This window comes from Chelonia mydas, chromosome 10, assembly GCF_015237465.2.
Source record: "Chelonia mydas isolate rCheMyd1 chromosome 10, rCheMyd1.pri.v2, whole genome shotgun sequence".
Classification (NCBI taxonomy): domain Eukaryota; kingdom Metazoa; phylum Chordata; order Testudines; family Cheloniidae; genus Chelonia; species Chelonia mydas.
This window is the reverse complement of record NC_051250.2, coordinates 49,245,269-49,262,360: the sequence shown is the minus strand read 5'-3', so window position 1 is coordinate 49,262,360 and position 17,092 is coordinate 49,245,269. Positions and strand designations below refer to the sequence as shown.

The 17,092-nt window shown below is 38.5% G+C and overlaps 1 protein-coding gene across 3 annotated transcripts in view; it reads right to left on the bottom strand.

Moving 5' to 3' along the window:
• The window catches only part of ETFA (electron transfer flavoprotein subunit alpha), a 71,236-nt gene that overhangs the window by 27,351 nt on the left and 26,793 nt on the right, over positions 1 to 17,092 (bottom strand). For all 3 annotated transcript variants that reach the window (XR_006284286.1, XM_027830503.2, XM_007068362.3), the window contains exons 10-11: positions 8,725 to 8,790; positions 4,111 to 4,191 (exon numbers count right to left, since the gene is read on the bottom strand). Coding sequence is in view for 2 of the 3 variants with exons in the window: in XM_027830503.2 (XP_027686304.1) it covers positions 4,111 to 4,191; positions 8,725 to 8,790 (147 nt within the window). In the remaining variant the exon portion in view is untranslated. The remainder of the gene's footprint in view (positions 1 to 4,110; positions 4,192 to 8,724; positions 8,791 to 17,092) is intronic.

The window sequence follows — 17,092 nt, the reverse complement described above, 5'->3', positions numbered from 1 at the left end:
TGCTAATAGAGCCCCCAATGTAACCTGTAGCAGCACTGTGAAGAGTTCTAGTAAACGTTCAATTTTTTCTACATATCGTAAACAGGTTTTTGGGATGACAGTAGGAGTTCAGGTGATAAGCCTATTTAATGTTAAGAAACTGACATGCTTTATCTATAAGAAACTGACATGCTTTATCTATTTCACACTGTACAAAACTAGAACCTTCACTCATATCTAAATTCAACGTTAACTCCATGTTCATTCATACTTCAACTAACAAATTTATTCAGTATTTGGTCTTTTCTATAATAAGTTCAAAAAAGGAAACCAAATTATTAAAGTTTCTGAAAGTGAAGTATTTGGGATAACAATCAAGAAAGTCAAACTTGACTATTTAGATCTGCTGTGACGTGGGAATGATACATAATGGTACCTGAAATTAAATTCCTTCAATACACAATACAGGAGAATGAAAGAGGGAAAGCTTTCCTCAAGATTTTAAATAGACTCCTTTGTGGAAAGGCTAAGATTCCACATAATACTCAGTGAATGGAAGATCCTTGCCTAAGTACATGCATCTGATGAAGTGAGCTGTAGCTCATGAAAGCTTATGCTCAAATAAATTTGTTAGTCTCTAAGGTGCCACAAGTACTCCTTTTCTTTTTGCCTAAGTACAGTTACTCTTCAGAACCTAGTACACAGGATGGATGCACTTTTAGTACAATATAAATAAAATTCAAATAGATATTTGCAGAGGCACAGATCTCCCCCCTTCCCACACAGAGCTTCTTATTATGGGGATTGTTTTGATATCTTTACATCATAACTTTCCCAGAATTAGGAGAAGTCTGGAAAGCAAATCAACAGTAGACAAGAAACAGGACTTCTTAAAACCTTGCTTTCACACAACACAAACCTGGCTCATCATGGAAGCCAGTTTTGCTGTGAAATGCAGAGGGATAGTTGCCCCAATTCAACGCAAAACACTTATGAATGAGAATTCAGCACATGATTAAGCCTATCAATGGGATTTAAGCCTCTGCATAAAATACCTTACTGAATGAGGGCCAGTGAGAAGTTCTGAGGGGTAAAACAGGTACTGGATCCTACAAAGCAGTGGTGGGTAACCTGTGGCCCATCAGGGTACTCTGATTGCAGGCCGCAAGACATTTTGCTGAAGTTGACTGTGCAGGGAACTGGGGCCACTGGGAGCTGCGGAGGGGCCATGCCTACAGATGGTCAATGTCAGCAAAAATGTCTCACAGCCGGCAATCAGATTACCTTGATGAACCGCTTGCAGCCTACAGGTCGCCCACCACTGCTACAAAGGCTACTACTCATAAGCCGCACAATTTGTGCAATGGTAGCTGCTAAAGGAACTCATATTGGAGTTAATAAAATATAATCCTAAATTTGAGGACCAAGATGGAGTTGCCTGTAGGAATATGCAAGGCAAAAATCACCGCATCCTACAGGGAGATACCTATACACATACAAAAAAACCTCAGTGTTAATCATACAAGAGTTAGAACCTGCTCTGTCAGCAATATTGAAAGTGCATTTTGAAGTGCATGAGAAGCAACTGGAAAAATGAGAGCCTCCAGATCTGCGATCATTAAAAATGATACAAATTATGACGACTGTGTCAGAGTGAAATGTATATTTCAGTTTCAAAACTGCTAAACCTGAGTAAATGTTATCCCTAAACAAACACCAAGCTGAATTCCAAGCTCATACAACAATTAAGTCTGTTCACACCTGCACTGCAAATTAAGAGTATAACTAGCTTCCAAACATAGGGGTGATGGGACACTCTCTCATCCAACATGGGGATGCTGAAAGTAGGGAAAGAACATACACACAGTAAGCAGGATTTTTTTTAAACTTCAATGAGGTTTTGGACTGCACAGACAAGCCAGGATGTAGGCTTAGAAAAATGTCCTATACCAAACTTTTATTCTCGTGGTTTTCCAGTAAACTTTACTTTACAGAATCATAGAATATCAGGGTTGGAAGGGACCTCAGGAGGTCATCTAGTCCAACCCCTGCTCAAAGCAGGACCAATCCCCAACTAAATCATCCCAGCCAGGGCTTTGTCAAGCCTGACCTTAAAAACGTCTAAGGAGGGAGATTCCACCACCTCCCTAGGTAACGCATTCCAGTGTTTCACCACCCTCCGAGTGAAAAAGTTTTTCCTAATATCCAACCTAAACCTCCCCCACTGCAACTTGAGACCATTACTCCTTGTTCTGCCATCTGCTACCACTGAGAACGGTCTAGATCCATCCTCTTTCAGGTAGCTGAAAGCAGCTATCAAATCCCCCCTCATTCTTCTCTTCTGCAGACTAAATAATCCCAGTTCCCTCAGCCTCTCCTCGTAAGTCATGTGTTCCAGTCCCCTAATCATTTTTGCTGCCCTCCGCTGGACGCTTTCCAATTTTTCCACATCCTTCTTGTAGTGTGGGGCCCAAAACTGGACACAGTACTCCAGAAGAGGCCTCACCAATGTCGAATAGAGGGGAACGATCACGTCCCTCGATCTGCTGGCAATGCTCCTACTTATACAGCCCAAAATGCCGTTAGCCTTCTTGAAAACAAGGGCACACTGTTGACTTATATCCAGCTTCTCGTCCACTGTAACCCCTAGGTGCTTTTCTGCAGAACTGCTGCCTAGCCATTCGGTCCCTAGTCTGTAGCGGTGCATGGGATTCTTCCGTCCTAAGTGCAGGACTCTGCACTTGTCCTTGTTGAACCTCATCAGATTTCTTTTGGCCCAATCCTCTAATTTGTCTAGGTCCCTCTGTATCCTATCCCTACCCTCCAGCGTATCTACCTCTCCTCCCAGTTTCGTGTCATCTGCAAACTTGCTGAGGGTGCAGTCCACGCCATCCTCCAGATCATTAATGAAGATATTGAACAAAACTGGCCCCAGGACCTACCCTTGGGGCACTCTGCTTGATACCAGCTGCCAACTAGACATGGAGCCATTGATCACTACCCGTTGAGCCCGATGATCTAGACAGCTTTCTATCCACCTTATAGTCCATTCATCCAGCCCATACTTCTTTAACTTGCTGGCAAGAATACTGTGGGAGACTGTATCAAAAGCTTTGCTAAAGTCAAGGAATAACATGTCCACTGCTTTATGTATGATACTTTTAGGAAAGTCACCATGATGTGTTCTTGAAAACAAGCTTATGACTTCTGGTGAGAAGCAGGAGATGAAGGAAAGTGCCTGATTGAGGGCACTCAGTCCAAAATACAGGAATAAATACTGTCTGTCCCTAAAAGGTGCTACCTAGATGCTGGCTGGTGTAAGGAGTATGAAAAAAGCCTGATTTGTGAGGAGTGGCAGGAATAATGGACATAAAATTACAAGATAAAAGATCTTTAAAAGGGCAATTGTTCAGCATCTGTAGTAGCTAGTTTTACAACTTAATCTTCTACAGTTTTACTATTTAAGAAAACAGTGATGCCAGGACAGAGTTATGGACTACTGGCTACAAAGTGTCATGTTTTAAATATCAGTTTGAGTAAATAATCCAAAGCATCTGAGCCTCCTCCCATATTCTAACGGTCTCTTCCAGAATGAGTCTGATTTAATATAGATTATTTTGAACTGTCTTCCGAGCTCAGACTTCATTACACACAGCTCCCACCTAGGTGTGTGGGTTTTTTTAAATAGGAATTTAAACTTCTGATAAACAGGAGGAGCAGGTGATAAAATGCAGAGATGCACAGACACAGAAATTTAAAAATTGTTTAAATTATAATTAGTCTACATGGAAATGAAAGGAAAATTTTCCAACAATTATGTGGAGTGGTTCTCATCTACAAGCAACCACATGCAGTGGCGGACACTTTTAAAGACATCAGAAGGGTTGATCCCATGAGTTCTTTATTCATTCAACATTTTTTACTCCTATCCACACACTTACGTCAGCTTAAAACACCATACTTCCTTATTCCTAGTATCTCCTTAAATACATCTTTACTCTTACTTCAAAATGTCATGAAGGAGCAAGTAAAAAGGAAAAAAAAAGTATGCAGAACTGATCTACAGTATGCAGAGGGCAGCTCTAAAAAATTAAGATTTCCCTTTCCCACCCCCCTCAAGGTTAGACTTACCTTAAATAAATCTGCTACCAATCCGTAGTCCGCAACCTGGAAAATCGGCGCTTCTGGATCCTTATTAATAGCAACTATGGTCTGAAAGTAGAAACAAAAACACATTTAAAATATACAGCTGTAGATTACATTTTTCCCCCCCATATAAAAAGTGTCTTACGTTCACACCGGAATACTAGACCCAGCAGATATGGTCAAGTGCATTTGACAAATACTTCCCATTTCTGCCTTGAAAATAAGACTATAAAGGAAATCTCAATAAAAGAACTAAATGTCTACAATAACAGAAAAGTTTTCTAAGCTCTGACTATTCTATGCTCATTTGATCAACGGCATTTGACAAATGTTTTCAAAGCAGAAATGGGAAGCAAGACTGAAGGAAATCTCAATAAGCGAATTAAAATGTCTACAATAAATAATGGAAACACTTATGGTCTGACTATTCCATGCTCCATTAACAGGGCGGTCATTTGATGTAGGAAGGAGGGGGAAGATACTTCCTTAAAATGCTATAATAAAAAAAGGACATCCACTATAAAAGGACCGTGATGTTTAACAAATAAAAACAGGGAAAGACATTTTGAAAAAGGAATATAAAGCCACACACTGGCTTTATATTTTATATATAACTTAAATGTTAATTTTTTTTTAATGTGGGCAATATCATTTAGTTCACTACACAGTGGAAAATAATATACTATTAAAATCCCAATGCTAAACACAGAAAACTCCCTCTCCTAGAGGACAGAGTCTGTACTTCTAGACCAAATCACTTCAAAATAGCTTCATGATAGTTTCCAGCCCAAAGACTGCAGGTGCCTAGATAAATAGCTGTTATAGGATATTAATATACAGGAGAGCTCTGTAAACACAAAGCTATACAGCTCACAAATAAACCCTATACTGGTTATGGCTACCACCTATCAATTCAAAGCTGTGAGAACCCACAGGTATTCTAAGCCAACATATTCTTCGTATGTTTATCTGCGATTCAAAGAGACCTTTCATTCAAATGTCTGTTTTTCTCCATCCACTACAAGTACTCTACCAAATCATTAATTTTGCTGAAAAAGCTTGATCGTAATAATTAAATGAAATAAGGTTAGAAAATCCTATATTTCTAAACCACAGAAATGGTTTTCTATAACTAGACTGACATTCAAAATGTGTGCCTCCACCTAGAAGCTGTCTGTTCTAAAGTGGTGTCCAACCTGTGGCATTTGAGGTGTTAGTGCAAGATCAAATACCAATTTTCTTTAAATGTGTTCCGTGAGACATGCCCTGTGATTTTTAAATGGACATGTTTGAATCAGCTTGCAGCCTTAGGAGCAGCTGATGTTGATGCCAAGCTCCAGCTGCCCTCCTGGTTGCCTGCAGCATTGCAAGGGGAGAGGTGAATACTGCTCCATTGCGGTTTCCTTGCTGGGCTATGGAAGCCCACAGAACAGTAGTTGGACTGACTTCACTTGGAGCCTAGAGACAACTAGCAAAGAATGACCTTCCTCCCTAATATAGCCACCCAGGGCAGCCCAGGATGGGAAGAAAAGCAGTTATGGCTCCTCAATTTTATGCCCCAGCCTTGGCACTAGTTAGGGGAGCATGGGGGCTACTCTAATTTTCACCACCTGGCAATGTTCCCTTAGGAGCCATATGCCCAGCTGGGGATAGCCTCATTGCAAGGTGCTGTGGCCACTCCAACAAGGACTGCTTGCAGGGATGCATAGGAGCTGGCTGCACTGGTGTTACACCTGGTGAGGACTCCCCTGATAGGGCTCTTCAGAGTGTTTTCTGTTCCTTCTACACTACCTAAGCATGATAAAGGGCACAAGCGCAGAAATCTGCCCCCAAGTATTGTCATTTTGAAACAAGGTGTTTGGCCCTCAGGCTGAAAAGGCTGGAGAGCACTGCTCTAGAAGAACCTTGTGGAGGTATTATCTAATAGGTATTCAGAAAAATATTCACCATTGGCCTGTTGAAGAGGGAGATATACCCTCACCATTATTAGATTTGTTTAAAAACACCACATCTCAGTTTCTCCTATAACATATCCACTAATTCAAGGAACTTTGGTCACCTGGTATTTCTTAATCAGAGCTGGTTTTGTAGGTCATACATTACATTTCACAGTCTTTAGTGTTGAGAAAATCTCAATACTGAAGGATCAGGCAGTCAGCATCTCTTTTCTCTCTCCCCTGCCCTTCATAAACAAGTGTTTTTAAAATCTGCATTCAATACAACTTAAAACTGTGTACTTTGGCTACAAGACTGACAACAATCCATCTCCTACCATGTGTGATAATTCAAATCCATGTGTTTTAAGGGTGCAAAATCAAAAGCAGATAGGAAATGACAGTCTCATGAAAACTGGTCATATTTCCATCATTTTACAACTTCATCATCCTTCCCATGAAATATTGAAGGAAATCATCAGATGGTAACTTCAGAAAAACAACAAAACAAATACTATCCATTTAAGGTTTTCTAAGAGGTAGGTCTCTTCACTAACACCTTTAAATGATAAATAGTGTCTGAAAACAACTAAGACCTAATCTTTAACAATGCTTCAGTAGCTTTGAAATATTTTTATTTTAATCACTGTTCTGTAAAATGACTGGATTCAGTACATTTAAAAATTATGCTAATCTGACTGGCATGTAAACTAGGTAAGATATAAAAAAATTAAAAAACCTCTTAGAAAGGAAAGGAATTGTGAATCCATAACAGATGAAACAACTAACATAATCCATCCCTTCTGGAAAACTGATTTTTCTACCTTGTTGTAAAAGTACAAATAAATTATACATTTCACTCACAGAAAGCTTCTCTGACTACTTCTGAAAACATATCCTTAAGTGTGCAAGTTCACAATGCCAGATAATTCACAGTATGGGGGGCAGGAGGAAATCACACAAGAGACTGTTGCCATGGTTACAGGTTTTTTAAAACAGTAATATAAATTGGATCTTTTCAGTAAATACAGTACCTAACTGCTTCTACTAAAAACAGAAGTAGGTCACAGTTCAAATAAAAGTAAAAATAAGTCTTAAGATACACAAATTTGTTTAAATATAAAATAAATATTATAAAGGGGAAAATTAAACCAAGTAGTGTATGATTCAAAGTCACCTAATCTTTTATATGTAATTGGGACCAAACAAAAAAAAGAGGATTTTCAAAATTCAGGACACAGTATTGAAGAGAGCAGGGGATCTTATGATATTAGCAGGACTGCAAATATTCTTTATTTCAAACTCTCTTTCTTTATCACCTTCCCCACCTCTCTCTGTTTAATCTAGCAGAGAAGAGGCTAATGTTACACAATTTCACTAATTGTGGCATAATGGCATAAAATCTGCCTCTTCCACTGCAGATCCTATTAGTTGCACCTCTCCACCTCACAATTTTCCCTGAAAGTTTTTCCTCCATTGCCCACAACATATCCTTTAATTTCTCACTCAGGTTATTTTTCCAACTGTATTACCTCTAAAGCAGGACAAAGCTTGTATGAAGAAGGCTATACAAAATGTATTACACTGAATCTTCGATGGAATTTCCTCTAACCTAAATCTGGCAGCTGGTGTTCCACTCATTCCTATGCCCTCCAATAAAAGTTTGACATTTCACTTTAAAATGCACACACCAACCTGCAGTATTCAGAAGAAACTAGGTGCTAAAATAAGTTCAGATCATCCTACTATGTAGTTTGGCTCATGCTAAAAATATCATTGGATACTTAACCAAGCTAAATTTGTTAGTGTGGACAGAAAAGAATTAAGAACTTTTCTCCTGAAATTTCAAAAGATGAAGATCCATTTATCAAAGGTGAAAACAGAAATGTGTGCTCCACCTATAAAACAATGGGAGACCCTCACTAGGGTTTTCCACTGCTTTATGAGCTGTTCATGCTTCAGCAGGATGCCACAACAGAAACACATTTAAGCCTGTTTGATAAATCTACTTTAACAGTCTCCTAAAGAGGTACAAAAAATGGCCTCTTGTAAAAATTACTTGTAACAAAAAAAAAATATCTATTTTTGGCATTGTTATTACTGCACATAATTCTGCCTATTAGGAAATTGTCATCGTCCAGTCCACAGTCCAATTTCCAAATTTAGCCCGTACATTTCAGCTACTAACAAGTTAAACCTTTTAAAGTTTTATTACCATTTTATAAAATGTTTCCATTTGAATAGATAAATGCAGGAATGTCAGTCATCTTTTACTTTATGGAATAGTAAGTTCATAATTCAAATTGCACATTGTTATGCATGAATTAATATGTCAGGTTCTGAAATGTGTGAGTGGGATTATAGTATAGTATTCAAGAATGGAATTTTTGTTTAAACAATACATTAAATCAATTAGTCTTTTCTAATAAACTGTTTTTGCAACAGATTTCTTTTAAAGTTAGCTTGCTATTGAAACTTTTTCACAGTATTTAACATAATATAGAGCTTTAAGAGTTGACACTTTTAATGCAGCAGAACAAACCAATTGTCTTGCTATGTTCACTTGCAACAAATGTTGGAAGAAGTTCTATAGCTATATGTATTTTGTAAAAAAAATATTTTTTCTTTCTTTCAGTCTGTTCTAATACATGCAGAAATACTGTACCTTGCTGTCTTTCATCCCTGCTAAATGCTGGATTGCTCCAGATATTCCAACAGCAATATAAAGTTCCTAGAAGAAAAATAATTATTAGCGTAAGTGAAAGTGTGTAACATCTCACTGAAACTATAACAAAAATCAGTACCGTAGAGTGTTTTAATATACAAGTAATTTCTTGTCTAGATTATGGAAATCCAGAATAGCACATTGTGCTATGGGAGCACTATAGGCAGATATCCCAGGGAACAAGATTTGGTTCTCTTGTCCTCTTGGAACAGTTTTAGGGTGGGAAATAAAGACAAAAAATGTATCTGGCACATGCACAACCACAGTAATGCCCTGTCTATGTGAGGTTTGTAGTGTTGTAAATGCATCATAGTACACATTACTCCTTAGTTGAAGGATGGGACTGTCATGGTTGGAAGGTCTTTCAGATTCTCGGAAAGATTTTTAATTTAAATTTAATTTTTTCCTATCAGTTTTAATTAATTAAATACAGGTTTATTTCTAAAAAACATTTTTAAACTTCAATTTGAAACTGACCACCTTTGCTAAGGCCTAAATTTACTATAATCATTTAAATTAAGCACATACAAAAAGAATAATATTAAGCAGTATATGTTTGCTACCCAGTTTCAAAGAAAGTCACCCACTGACCTAGTCACTGGCTATGCACCTGGAACCAGAGTTTGCTGACAGGCTAAACCAGCTTTTGACCACAGTAACCTCTCCTGTAGGTGCAAGGAACAAATATTTTTTTCTTTTCAGTTTACTCAGCTAGTTCAATTCAATAACTAGTTCATTCAAAGTTAAGAAACCAAGTGGGAGTGGAAAAAGCAGGAAAGCTTGTTTTTCTCTTCCAAGCCATGAATAAAAACGAGGTATGACAGGGTGAGATCTACTAGTTCTAAAACTGAAGGACACAATGACCAGAAACAAATCAGTTCTATTTGCTAACTACAGATAATTTAGATCAACTGTTTAACAAATCAGTTATGTTTTGCATTTAAAACTATTTTGAAAAACTTTTTCTATGTATCAGCACACGTAAGATTTTTTTAAATTAAATAAAACTTAAACTGTTTTTGTGCATATTTACTTGAATTTTCATCCTAATGCAGCTTGACACAAATCTCAAGAGAAATTAACTAACTATCTAGTGAATACAAAATGCAACACTCACCATATTCTAACAAAAATGTAAAAATTAAAAATCTGAACAAACAAGTTAAGTTACAAAACAGTTTAAAGAAATGTGCATAGATCAAGTGAACCCACCTGCTTAGCAAGAAGCAGCGTCAAATTTAGCGTACATTTGGGTTGCAAATCAACACATTTTTATGTTACTAACAAGAACCAACCTTTCTTTAGAAAAATAAAGTACAAATGCAAAACATGATTAAAATCAATTATTTAAATCATGACTAAAACTGGTGATTTAAATCAATCCACCCTGCTGCTATCTGTCTCGGAGACATAAATAGGGCTTAAGTCACCAGGGTTGTCAATGTGGAAACTTTTACATACTTTACATTTGAAATGGGTAAGAATTTATAAGCAAATAAATCTAAATTCTTCAGAAAGGCTTATTAATATTGGCAGTCTTAATTTATAGAAGAAAACTGTTTCCCCTTGGTTTGAAAGTCATCCTGACTACAATCTACCCAAAGCCAGGCACATTTTGAATTCATGGAACAATACTTTTTGGCCAACAGCCCAAATTTCAGTCAACACTTTATTGTTTGGCTACCTTCAGAAATTCACAGAAGAGAACCAAAGAGTACTTTTCACCATCTCATTCATAAAGACCAAGACAAGGAGCTACTAGCCAGAAGGAAGGTCTAAGTTAAGTCATCATTTCTCAATGCCTCTCACTCACCCACTTGCCATTCAATGTCCTCCATTTTGAAAACAAAAATTAAAACAATCTTAGTTACAAAACCCAGTTAGTTTATAACACCTATATTGCAATGCAGAAAGAGCATAGTGTACATTATGATCAAGGAGGCAAGAAAGATTTTACATTTTTTTTAAATCAAAAAGTGTTCTAGTTCAAGTTAGCATTTGTGAGTCAGCAAATTCATCAGGGACCCAAAAAAACCCACAAGTGGTGGTTTGTATGTCCTTTTCCCACATGCTTTAGCACATCCCAAAGAACCACACAATGCCAGCCTTTGTCAATTTAGCCCTTTATCTTACTTGAAATATGAGCAATCCACCAAAAATTACCATATATAAAGACAGTAGAATGCAGAATAGAGCACAAGGATAAAGTCCCCAATAGAGTACAACAAATATTCAAAAGTGATAATGTAGCAGTCCTTGTCCTTAACCAGAGGCCTTCTCCAAGCCCACACTTTAAATCTTGTTACAGTGCTTCAATCACAAACTTTGCTAGACACAAAACTGAAGTCTCATTTTTGACGCCCCCCTTCCCCAACCCCACACATACCCACCCCACATTCCAGGCTTAATTTGGAGAAAAATCAGCCTGAAGCCTCTAATCTTGATTTCTTCCATTTTACAAGAGGCAGAAAACGATGCCCCAACTTTCCCTAGTCTTTATTGTACCCTTCCCCTTCTCCCAAGTAACTGAAGCACTTTCCCATTTAGCTTTAAAGTGAGCTGAAATCTGTTTTTCCTTCTGCAGGCTTAGCGGCCCAAAAGCTACAAATTGTGTGCCAGAATCTAGATCAAGGAAAGGGACTAAAGTGTAGCCTTATTGGCTCTCAGCATATTTCAACTAGAAAGCCTTGGATATGGTTGTTTCCCTTTTTTTTCACCTCAGTTTAACTGCTACCCACTGCGGTTCAATTCTTCCCTCTAAAGTTACATGCACAGATCAAGTTTAGAATCCAGAGTTTCCACACCCTGACTTATTTTAGCAACTCCTGCATGGGGCTTCTGCTTTCCAAGGATCAAGAACACCTATCTCAATGGCACATTTTATTCTATTGGATCCCAGCACACAAATATCAGACAGTAATGAGCAATGCTACCACGTAAGCCAAATTCCTGCCCCATTCCTCAGGGGAAACAAAGGGGGGGGGGCTTCAATTAAGATGGCTGGATGCATAAATTAGGAGAAAATTTACTTATTTCTGCCAAACTCTTCTTCAAAAATTATACTTTTAAAATTTTACTTTATTCCTATGGATTCATGAAACTTTCCCAGTTTACATAGAAAACTCTCTCAGTGATAATTATATGGAAGAAGTGCAGAGTGATGATAGGATATTTCCTTTGAATTTAAGAAGTCGATAAAAATCAGGAAAAATATGAATAAGGCTATGAAATGCATCTCAATTCTGAGCATTTTTCAAAGATATCCAATAGTTGGAGACTACAAAATTCATTGAGCTTCCCCCCCACTCCCCTTTACTCAATAGATTCCTGCTTGGAGTCACCCCATTTTAACTGCAGCTGCTATGTCTAACAAGTGTAATATAATATGTACACAGAAGGAACCATGGTTAGACCGTAATATTGTAATTATCCCAAAGGAGAAAGTAGAGGCTACATGAGAGATTAATCTCACATTGTATTGTTTTTTTACTACAACCCTCTTACAAAATTTTACTGTAATATGATTTTGAGAGAGATTCATTAAGCGCTGGTCTTCTAGACTACCGGGTTCCTCTTGTCAGTTTGCTGAACTTTAAAGACCAGTCTTTGGAAGGAGTCCAATTTATCGAAAGCCAGACACTCATGTCTATTCCTATTAACATATCTAGGAAAGACAAAGATGTTTTTATTAAAAGGTCACTTATACACTACCAGATTTCTTTGTCTTAAACATACAGTTAAGTCTTTTAAGACCTATGCACATCACTAGCCTTTTAGTTTGCCTGCCTTCAGCTTCCCAAGTATGATATCCAACCCATTTTGAATGGTTTTAGTTTGTGTGGTAGATCACTTCAAGTAAGCAATTTTTACTTGAATGTGTAATTATAAAGACACTGTGCAGAACAGCATGTTTCCTATTAGTAGTTCCCTATTGAAAAAAAAAAAATTCCAAGTGTTAAGAAGGAGACTCAGTTTATATAGGTTACAGTTTAATTAAAATGTACCAAGCTGATTGGACCAATAAAATTTCCAAGCTGCTAGGTGCTGATGTAAGGATCACCAAGGAAAGAACTGGTCACCCACAAGGCTCTCAGATCCCCTAGATACCAAGATAAGGAAGATTAGGCAAGCCATATTTTCCCCGTTTTTATTTAGTTCTTTTAAAAATATAAAATCTTCCACTTCCATGCCTTTACTGAAACCATGAGCTTCTACCTCAGCTGTAAGGTGAAGTCTTTGGAATTATTTGTGCTGTAATAATGCCTAAAGTTTCTAGTCAAGTCTGTGGCCCCTTGCACTAGGTGCTACATAAAAACACAAGAGAACATGAAGCCAGATTCTGTACCGATGCTCTCAGGAGGCACAGTCCAGGTGGATGGTTGGCAAAAACAGGTTTACACCATCTGTGTGTCCTACAGATTTGGAGTCCCTGGAGAAAGTTAGAGCCCCCTCTGGGGCTGTTCTAACTTTCTGTGACATATGTCAGCCCTATGCTGCTCCTGCATGGGGGAAATTTCACCAAGAGGGCACGTCAGCCTCTTTACATCACTGGGGTGGTAACAAAAGGGCAGTCGTGGGGCCAGATTCTGATCCATGGTCCTTGCCCTGAAGAGCTCTCATTCCAATCTGAAAAAAGATGCAGCAAGTGAATGCAAGTAATATGCGGAGGAAAGGGAGAATGATATTAATATGACAACATGGCTATAAAACTATATGCTCAGGTTGATGGCTTTGAATAATTTGAATGTCCTTCAGTATTACCAAGGAACATATACATTAGAAGGGTTTGGTAAATATGAATAGCACAAGTTTAAGGAAAGGGGAAAGAGGAAAGCTGATGAGGAGATGGTATGGAATCGAGGAACCAAGAAGCATGGAAGATGAAGGGACACTGAACAGCATACGAGGGCAAAAAGTGGAAAGGTAAAGAAGCACGAGCAAGACAATACTAACAAACAACAGTCATATTTAAATTAAAGAGGTGCTATTTGGGGAATTGGTGGCAGTTCCATCAGGGCAGTGATGGAAATATGTGAAGGCAAGGCAAGGGCCAGCAGCACACACACACACCCCTTGTGCCCTGACTCCTCAAGAGGGCTGCAGCAGCAGCCAGAGATGACTCTGTGTGTGGCTGGGGAGTTTGTAACCTGCCCAGACAACCACACAGTAATTGCAGAAGTGGGAGTAAGGGGGCAGGCAGAGGCCCAACTCAAGCATTCATCCCTGGCAACTCTTAGGGCTGTAGCAGCAGATTTGAGTCAGAACAACTCTAAAGAAAGAGAATCACCACTTAAAGTCCTGATTTTGTTCTATGTACAATCTGGATTTTGACTCAAGTTTCAAGCAGCCAGAATTCTAGGCTGAGAACAATTTTTACTCCAATCTCTCCATGAACTACCAGTTCATAGTCAAATTAAATGTCCCCAATCCTGCAAACCCTTACTCAAGTAATCCCAGTAAGGTCAATGGGATTTCTTATACAGAATTTTGTAGGATTGCATCTGAAATCCATATACCCAGTTACACTGCGTTTTATGGAGTGTCACCTACAAGTCACTATACAGCATAACAATAGGTCAATGCAGAATGTTTTTCATGTGTACGCAGATCTGCAAATTTATGAAATGATGATTTCCTAAATGTGCCATGTCTTGTAACGTTACTTGATATTTACTTGTAAGATAATTTTAAAATGCCCAAGGCTGCCTTAGGGCAGTTACATTTGCTTAAGAAAGCCACAAGAACAATTTTTATTCTCATTTATAGTATGAGTGGGAATTCTCTTAAGGTACTGTTTTGTATCTTGCACAGGTGTAACACAAGATGAGGTAGTTGCTTTGCAAATGTGCTATCAGTGCCTATTGATTTTCATCCCAACTTTTGAATTACATTTAAAATCTTCAGTGTACATCAATTTGTCATCATTGCAGTGGTATGCTTTTAAACAGCTCGTTTAATGAACCCCTTTGGCACATGTACTCTTTCTACAGATAGCCCAGAGATTTTATTTTCTTTGAAAGAGTGAAAGGACAATGAAATTAGAAAGAAATCTTAGTTATGAGAGTTACTTCACACGAAGGATCCCTTCCAATTACAAGCTATTAACCCAATAAAATGTTTTATGGCTTGACACTAGTTATATATTACACTGTGTATCAGACAATTGTTCCAAAAAAATGTACTAAATAGTGAGGTTGTTGAATATCTTGCATTCAAGTAGCAGAGGGTTATTAAACAGTACACAAAGTATTGCAGTTCCATCCAGTCCTAATCTTTTTCACTTAAAGAACCTTTATGGACTTTGATCAGCCAGGGCATGTAATTACTCTTAAGAAGCATGCTTAAGGTGTCTGCTGGAGTACAGGGCCATACAGCATTTCTTTCTGCTCTCTTGGGAACTGCACATCAATTGCTTTCAGCTAAATGCACTCACATATGAATATTTTAGTACAATTTAATGTTTCTGCACCAACCCCAAAGGAACAGAGCATCAATTTGTGAACACAGTTCTCTTGGAGTTAAAAGCAATGCTGGATAATGCAGGATGAAAGGATTGTCAATCTTTAGCTTTTTAGCAAGTCAAAGAAAGGTAGTCTGTAAATTCAGTCCCAGCTGCATACAAACATCTCTTTAAAGTTCGCTGCTACAGAGCTACTTTTCAACACTAGTGAATTTTCAGAGGAGACAGTCCAAAAAACAAATTTCCTAAGCATCGCCATTTTTCCCAAAGCTATTCCCATCTGCTAACTACCCAATGACCTCAACTCAACCATTTATACAATAACAAGTGCGTCTGCTGGTCTGTTAATAAAATACCCAAATGTAATGCACAAATAACACACTCCCACAAAGAAGCTAACTATAGGTGTGAGAACACAAGTAATTCACCATGTGCTCGATTACTGAAACTTTAGCTATCTCAGTATGCTCTTGTACCTATGGACTATCAGGAAGTAATGAAAATTTTGTCCATATAGCTGTTGATAAGCAAGTAGGGGGAATACTATAAAAAAAGTGAGTACGTACAAATAAGGAGGTCCAGATGACATGCAGCCTAGGGACCTAAGGGAATTAACTAGTTCACTTACTGTTAGCAATTACTTTGAAAGGGAGTCAGAGATCTGAGAAAGAACATGAATACTGGAATAAAGACGACATGGTACCAACCTCCCCCACAAAAAAAAGAGAACAAGTCTAATAGATACCATTCACCAGATGGGACAAGTAAATAATCCCAAGGAAAATAATGGAATAAATATTGAGAAAAGAATTTGTAAGCACTTGAGTAACAGAACCATGAGCCATTAATATAAAGAATAAATCAGACTACACAAAATATTCCATTCCTGTTTTTCCCCTGGTTTAATAATGGAATTAGCAGATTAAAAGAATGCAATAAAGCAGCTTTGAAGTATATGACATTAACTTAGATGGACTGTATAAAACAGTCAGAAAAGTGTGATGCATCGCATGAAGGAGAGATTGGCTAGTGCAGTGCTGCACAGAAAAGTAGATTTTCATTTTTTTTGTCCAGCCTTCCTTTAAATGCCCAAAGTGATGGAGCTTCCACCACTCCCCTGGGGAGACTATTCCACTAACTAATGTATCTCAGCACCAGGAAATGTTTCCCTACTATTCAGACTCCATTTTCACTTTCTCAAATTCGTTCTGTTATTCCTAGTTATATGGGATGTACCACACTTAAGGGTTTGTCTACACATGGAATGAGAATATCTGCATAATATTTGTGCTTTAAACTCATACCCTACCTTAATCCAAGTTAATTCTGAAATGTACTCAAGTGCCAAGTTATTCTTCTCCATACTTGGTGTTTGTGCCCTTCAAATATTTTAGACTTAGATCCCACCCTTAGTCACATCTATTAAACCAGGGATTCTCAACCTTCTTCTTTCTGAGCCCCCCCTCAACATGCTATAAAAATCTCCACAGCCCACCTATGCCACAACTGTTTTTCTGCATATCCAGTAGATTAAAAGCCCATGCCAACGTTAGGAGGTAGCAAGCAGGGCAACTGCCTGGAGCCTAAATTCCCTGTAAGCTATGCGGCCACGCAGCAGCCTATTTAGCACCACACAGGCACTCAGGGAACCCGGCCGGCCCCCAGCCACAGCCCAGATCTGTTGCAGCCAGGGGAGGGGCGCCTATCCTGCAGACCCAGCCCCGGAGCTGCTGCGGCAGGGAAAGGCACCACTCCCCTCCAGTGCAGATGCTGCTGTAGGAGACAGAGCTGGGGGGAGTCCTCTCTCCCCGCTGTAGGCCCGGAGCATCCTCCTGCACCCCAAACCGC